At 37.6% G+C, this 7,673-nt stretch overlaps 2 protein-coding genes across 2 annotated transcripts; both read right to left on the minus strand.

The window, feature by feature from the left end:
- Positions 1 to 229: 229 nt before the first annotated feature.
- LOC149216300 (uncharacterized) lies at positions 230 to 2,745 on the minus strand. The gene is made up of 2 exons (XM_089389900.1): positions 2,648 to 2,745; positions 230 to 2,551 (listed from the first exon to the last, which is right to left on the minus strand). The coding sequence occupies exon 2, from the start codon at positions 2,264 to 2,266 to the stop codon at positions 230 to 232; it is 2,037 nt and encodes a 678-aa protein (XP_089246026.1). The 5' UTR covers positions 2,267 to 2,551; positions 2,648 to 2,745.
- Positions 2,746 to 2,749: 4 nt separating this feature from the next.
- Positions 2,750 to 4,965, minus strand: LOC149216301 (disease resistance protein RUN1-like). The gene is made up of 3 exons (XM_089389901.1): positions 4,351 to 4,965; positions 3,122 to 4,229; positions 2,750 to 2,995 (listed from the first exon to the last, which is right to left on the minus strand). The coding sequence occupies exons 1-3, from the start codon at positions 4,857 to 4,859 to the stop codon at positions 2,750 to 2,752; spliced, it is 1,863 nt and encodes a 620-aa protein (XP_089246027.1). The 5' UTR covers positions 4,860 to 4,965.
- Positions 4,966 to 7,673: the final 2,708 nt, after the last annotated feature.

The raw sequence follows: 7,673 nt of genomic DNA on the forward strand, positions 1-7,673 counted from the left end.
CATAGTGCAGTGGAAACAATCCTATCGCGTCTCATTTAAAGGAGACCACGTTTAATTTGTGAGCTTCAAATACACGTTTAATTTATGAGCTTCAATATTTTAATTTAGAAGACCACCGCTGTCTGTTAGTATTTCAATGTAATTGCTTCTCATTTATTTATTTTTATTTAAATTTCATAAATATAACACAACTAAGATACCTTTCATATTTAATAGTTTAGTGACCGCTTCATGTCGTAGCTCGAGGCAAAATAATGCGGCAGGACACCCTCCTGCAAAGCTGCCATCTCCTTCTCCACCTCCACCTCCTCCTGGGGTTGTAAGTGTCAGTTGGGATGAATAAACGCGTGGTATTCCCGAAATGTGGCACCTCCCCCATTTCTATATTACAACACCCTCGCAGGTCTACCTCGCTAGGATCTGCCAACCCACTAAGCCCTTCTACTTTTCCCAAAGCTCCACAACTCCTCAGAGTCAGATACTCTACTGTTGCTGGCAATGAACCTACCTTTACCAAATCATTACAACACATGATGCGGAGGGTATAAAGGTTGATACCTTCAGGAAAGCATACCTCTCTTACTTCTGTGCAGTACAACTCTAACCAGTTGAGCCGAATCAGGCCTTTCTCCGTTGCTCTTCGCTTTCTCTTTCTCCTCGGGGCAGACGACTCCTTAAATGGCAGTTCACGCAGCGGACAATAGCGTACACTTAAATTTTCCAGATTGTTCATCTCCATGAGATCTGGTAACTCTTGTATTCCACATTTTGATATCTCCAACTCAGTCAACTGAGTCAACAGTGCAAATGAATCGGGCAGGCGTTTCAATTCCTGGCATCCATGGAGCAGCAGTACCTTCAAACTCGATAGGCAACCGAACGAAGGTGGCAGCTCTTTCAACAAAGGACTTCCTAAGAACAGATATTTCAAATTGCTTAGGCATGCAGTCTGCGCATTAATGGTCAACTCTTTTAAGTTTGTACCCACCAGATTCAACAATACCAAGGACTTCTGATGTTCCACTTGGGCGGGCAACACTTCCATTTGGATACAGCCTGAAAAGTTTAATATTTGAAGCGTGGTGATGTTTTCAGGTAGTGCAAGCGAACACGTGCTACAATGACTCAAATCCAGATATCTCAGCTGCCATAGATTCCCCAACAAACTCGGAAGCTTCTTCAAACTTTTGCATCCAGACAGATCAATGCCTCGGAGATTTGTTAACTCCCCCAACGATTTCGGAAGCTTCTTCAAACTTTCGCAACCGGACAGACCTACTCCTTTGAGATTTGTTAAATTCCCAAATAAATTATTTGGAAGCATCTTCAAACTTCTACATGCTACCAGATCGATGGATACAAGATTTGTTAAATGCCGAAAGGAATCTGGAAGTACCTCCAAACTTTCGCACTTGTCCACTCTGATTTCTTGGAGATTTGTTAAATCCCCCAAGGAATTTGGAAGCTTTTTCAAACTCTTGCAATTGGATAGATTAATATGTTGGAGATTTGTTAAACACCCCAAGGATTTTGGAAGACGCTTCAATCTGTCGGAGTCAGACAGCTGGAGGTGTTGAAGATTTGCTAAACCTGTGAAGGAATCTGGAAGGTTCTTCAATCTTTTGCAGCGAGTGAGTTCAATGCGTAAAAGATTTGTCAAACACCCAAGAGATTCTGGAAGTACCTCCAAACCTTCGCAGTTGCTGAAGGCGATTCTCTGGAGATTTGTTAAATCCCCCAAGGAATTAGGAAGCCGCTTCAATCTGCCGCAGCTTGACAGCCTGATTTCTTGGAGATTTGTTAAATCGCCCATGGAATTTGGAAGACGCTTCAAACTGTCCGAGCCAGACAGGTTGAGCTTTTGAAGATTTGTTAAACCTGTGAAGGACTCTGGAAGCTTCGTCAATCTTTTGCAGCCAGTGAGTTCAATGCGTAAAAGATTTGTCAAACACCCAAAAGATTCTGGAAGTACCTCCAAACCTTCGCAGCTGTGGAGGGTGATTCCTTGGAGATTTGTTAAATCCCCCAAGGAGTTTGGAAGCCGCTTCAATCTCTTGCAGCCCGACAGATAGAGGTCTTGGAGATTTTCCAGATTCGCAAACGAATTTGGAAGAAGCTCCAAACTCTCGCACCCGTCGAAGGATATTCGTTGGAGATTTGTTAGATCTCCCAAGGATTTTGGAAGCCGCTTCAAACTGTTGCACTGAGACAGCTGGATGACTTGGAGATTTGTTAAATCCGTGAAGGAATTTGGAAGCTTCTCCATCCTTTGGCAGCCAGAGAGAAGGATGCTTTGGAGATTTGTTAAATTTCCAAATTCCTTCGGAAGAATCCTGAAGCACCCATGAAGCTCTAGATATTTCAAGGAGCGGAGATGAAAGAATTGTTCTGGTAACGTTGGCAACGTTGATAGATCTGCCAGCTCTGGAGAACGAGTTGAATAATTAGAATTCCTCAGGACAATCTTTTCGAGGTGTGTCAGCTTCCCTATTGACTTTGGAAACTCTAAAAGTGGAGCATCAACATACAACTCGCGCAACTGTAGAGGTGCCTGCAATGTTCGACATTTTAATCATAACATGAGAAAACAGAAGATACACAATTACTCTCATCTACTATTGTTGTATGTTCATCTACATTTACTTACCTGAGAATCACGACGCCATAATTTTTTCAGTTTCGTCCCTTGCACTTCTAAAACTTTTAAGTGGTCGATTGGAATCCAGGTAGGCAGCGAAGAGCAGGGAGACTATATACCGCCGAGCCATACGAGATTTGGTGACCGCACCCTTCTTATTATGCCTTGCACAAATTCCCCTTCACTTTCAAGAAGTTGCAATGTTCTCATTTTGATCGCCGGCTCACTTGAAATTTTGTTCAGCGGTATCTCTGATTTTGTGCGTAATAATGCCTCCTCTTTTGTTATTGTTTGATTATAGCCTCTCCAGTGTCTCCACTGGGTAGGCATCCTAATTCCACGTACATCTGGTATTACCTGTTCGTTCGTTAAAAGACAGTATTACGACATAGTACCTGGCATAATTATTATTTATTTATATGAATAAACAGAACTTGAAAGTTGCGGAGATGGGTATGAAGTCTTAGATGATTAATGACTTACAGATGATAATGACTGCTCCTCGAACAGATCATGGACCTCCTCAACCGAACGCCAAAGACGACGGGGCATTGATACTTCCTCAGCAATCTTTCTTCCCATGTCGCGCACGTGATCATGCATTCTCATCTTCTTCATCTTCTCACCGTAGTCCTCAACCTCTATATCTACAAGACATCTGTCTTCTAGAATTTGAAGCCCTGTGAATCCTCCCCAGATTCTTACCCACTTATCCCTGTCTTCTCCTATAGCAAAACAAGCAATATCTAAAAATATTTGCTGTTCCTTTTGATTCAATGAATTATAACTAATTTTAAGGCTTGCCAAAATCTTATCAGGCAATCTATGTAGTTCCTTCAATTTTTCTTCCCAATAAGGCTGATCTTGCCCACATAAAAGAGCACCAAAAACTTTTAGCGATAAAGGCAAACCGTCGCAGCTTTTTACAAACCTGTCGACAAGCTTTTCAAACCCTTGTCGTGGATGTGGCTGAAAGAAGGCATACGAACAGAAAAGCTCTTGGGAATGGGGTTTATTGAGGCCCTTCAGGTGATAAATTGCTGGCTTTGCTATTCCTGCACTTCCAAGGACATGTTTGTCACGAGAGGTAACCAAAATCAAGCTCTTGGGATGAAGAACACCCTTAATTGGCAAGAATGCATCCAATTGGTCGGCATCATCTACATCGTCTATAATTATGAGAGCACGATAAGACTTGAAATACTCTTTAAGCACTCCTATACCTTGTTCACATCTATCAATTTCCTTATCTATACCTTTCAAGTCTTTAATAAGCTTACTCTGCAGAGAAGGTAAAAACGACCTAGACGCCTTCTCTCTGACATCAGGTAGAAAGGACGAGCCATCGTAATGTGATCTCTTACAGTTGAAGAATTCGTTGGCAAGCGTCGTTTTGCCAATTCCACCTACACCTGCGATCCCCACAACCATGGCCTCCACCGGCTGCTCCTTCCGCTGTGATAAGACGGTCTTTTCAAAATCTTCAATTTTTTCTCCCAAACCAGTTGCATATTTGGCCACATGCAACTCTGGTTCTGGAACCTCTTTCAACACCCTTTGCACGACCTTATCCAAGAGATCAGCCTCGTCCCTGAATATGGCATATTCAGAGGGTAAAATTACAAACAGTAACCTGCCTAATTTGTCATGTGGCTATCAATCCATGAAAGAAAAACGAAGACAGGAATTGTAACAGTGTCGAAGATACTCACCCATTACACGCCTCCAACTCAAAGCCGCTGATTTGTGAAACCTGAGAAAGAGCTTCTCTCCAACCTTGAATTCTTCGGTGGTCGTATCGCCCCTTTTCTTCATGTTTGAGAAGGGCTTGAGCGTACGGTCCATCTTGAGCTGCGTCCGCCCACCGGAGATCGGAAGGCTTAATATTGTAAAATACAGGTAGAATGGTAGCGCCGGAGTCTACCATGAGCCGGAGCTCATCGAGACACCATTTCGAATTCGCATAGTTTTCTGAGAAAATGGCAATCTGGACAGAGGCCACTTTGATAGCCTGTTTGATTTGAGAAAGAATTCTTTTTCCAGCCTTTAACTCTGGCTGGTCAAGAAACACTCGCAATCCATGGGAATTAGTAAGGCGCCGGTAGAGATATCCTGCGAAGGTTTTCTTGACATCGCAGCCGCGGTGATTTATAAATATATGGAAGTAGTTGGGCGCGGATGAATTAGATGCAGAAGTAGAGGCGGTTGTGTTGTGTGCCATTGGAAGAAGAAGAAGAAGAATAGAGGCAAGTAATGATAATAAGCAACCAGATGATGCGCGGGCAGGCAGATCGAAAGGAAGTTTGAAGCAGGAGTAATAGTAACAATGAAGCTCAGGTGATGCGCAGGCAGAGCGATTGGTAGAAAACAAAAGCAAGGGGTAGGTGTGGCTTTGGATCTTCTCTGACACACCGTGCCCTGGGAAACACAAGTCCGTAATTTGCGCGTTGAACAGTGTTATGATGTTGTTTAGGCGCCCGCCAGTTTTGTGATGCCGCGTTGTTTTGTGATTAACTTGCCAAATGCCATATGATCGAATACGAAGGTCGTCTCAATTTTACTTAGTTTTCTGTACCCTCCAACAGGGATGGAATTTGACGGGCATTTTGCCCGTCATAAAGCCTTTTGAACGTATTTGACAGTTAGGAATTTTTAAAGACCGTTTTTTTAAACGTGTTTGGAAAGGTTCAAAACGTATTTTTGACAGTTAACATTTTGCTCAAAACGTCATTAATACCCAATGAAAAAATCGGAAGCAAAGGTAGTAGATTGAGTTTCCAGGTGTTTGTTCTCCTCGATATGGCCACTTGTCTGGCCTCCAGCAAGCCATCCTGTAACGTTCGTATCTCACCTTTCCATGACTTCCGTTTGGTGTATGTTTTTGTCATGGTCCTATTGTAAGTGTTACAATAATTCTTGTGGGAAAGGCGTCCAGGAAAACCTAAAGTAAATCTCACTTGCTTTTATCTTTGTTTTCGCACATTATTTTGTCATTCAAATTGCACAAGAGGATTTTGGTGGATTTTTGGTTTATGTTTTATTGTTTTTGGCAGATGTAATGCAAATTAGTGGATGGGTTTTAGTGGAGATTGGGTTTAAAAGGAATGTGATTTATTTGAACATTGGTATTTTTAAAAAGTAATGAATAATTGATTGTGGAATTGTATTTCAAGTAAGATTTTCATTTTTGTGTTGCTAGGTAAGATTTGGAGCATAAGCTAATTTTGATTATACTTAAATTAAAATATTTACATGAATGATTATGAGAATTAGTGTTTTTTAATTAGAATTTCAATCAAGTTTGTGAATTTTTGTTATTTAAAATAATTTTTGAATGCATAAGTGAATTTAAAATTCTAAAAATTAAAAATCTCTCGTAGATTTTGATTAAAATTAACCATAAGAAAAATCATTTAATGGATAAGAAATAATTTAATTAATAATAATAATCATTCTAACACATTTAAATAGACTTAGATATCCCTAAATAAAATAATCAAATTAAAAAACATACCTCAATTAAATAGGATATCTTTTTAATATTGTATTTCAGTAATGAATTTTTCATTTAATAAATTTGTTTTGATGTAAATTCTATTTTTTTGTTACAATGTATATTTTTAGACGACGAAGATTTCCTTCTTTTCTAAAATATTTGTGAGCAAATTTCTCTCCAATAAGGTACAAATATTGTAATATTTTTTATAACATTTTCCTTAGTCAAAATAAAATTAGAAAAATAAATAGATAAATTTAAAAACAAAAAATAAAAAAAATAAAGTTAATAATTATAATTAATAATTAAAGCAACTTAGATCCATCTTGGATCTACCAAGTGGCAAAAATCAAATATGAATTATTTTTATTAAAATATTTATAGGAAAATACTTCAATTATAGAAACAAATAATTATTTATTATTTTGATATATTTGTTTTAATGTAAACTTAATTTATAATTTTTTAAGTTTAATAATGTTACTTAATTTAACTTATTCACATTATCCTTAATCCAAATTTGAGTATATTGTAGAGTGCACCTTACTTTGTTTAGGTGCAAACAAGAGTAGACAATTCTTTTCAAATCTGATCTCCCCATTATTTTAAAAAGTATATATTTATTTTAATCCCAAACCTATTAAACATAGATAAAGATTAAAAATATAAAGAACAGAAAGCATAATCATGTTTGTGACAAAACAAATTTGAAGTCCAACTTGATATATTTTATCCAGTATAATTAAAATTAAAGTACTGCATTTGTATCTCAAATTAATCTTAAAAGAATAAAAATCTATAATATTGAAGTCTCCACTACACCACATATTGGAGGATGAGATGTTGATTATGTTTTTTGTCCATTTACATTTCATAGAGGTAGGTGGCCCACATCTTACCAACCTTTTTAAAAATTTAGTAAAAGAAGTGACACATTTAGATTGTAGCATTTTGCTACTATGGCATATCATCTTTCCCTTTGTGTTTCTCAAGATGCATTTAAATATGAGGAGATTCCTTTGCACATATATCCAGTATCCATTTTTACTTGGATTTAATGCATAGCTTCCATGCAACTTGAGGCATTTCTTTGCTTGCAATATCATTGGAGAAATATAATTTGGACACTTGTAAGTTGTGACATTAGATTGAAACAACTAATAATTTGTTGTAAAATGAATTTCTCTTATTAGAGGGATTTGAAAACTATATGTTGATAGTATGTTCCTGTGCCCTTTTAGGGTTTCATATATTTATTTTTTATATCAAACCTTATATTAGATAATTTGACATCAAGTAATCTACCTAGGATCAATCATATGCTTTCAATAAGAAAAATAAACATGTTGCAAATGTTCAACATCTTTTTGTCGAAACGTCCACAATTGTAGTTGTCAAACTATTATAATTTTAATATATTTAATTTTAATTCACATGTCATATTAAAGGGTATAGTCTCTAAATAAGACATCAAGGTGAAAATTATTTTGATTTTTCAATTAAATTGTTTTGTCTAAAAAATAAAATAGTTAGATACTA

This window comes from Pinus tabuliformis, chromosome 1_1, assembly GCF_031772625.1.
Source record: "Pinus tabuliformis cultivar Carrire ecotype Pingquan chromosome 1_1, CPIR1, whole genome shotgun sequence".
In the NCBI taxonomy this organism is placed as follows: Eukaryota; Viridiplantae; Streptophyta; class Pinopsida; order Pinales; family Pinaceae; genus Pinus; species Pinus tabuliformis.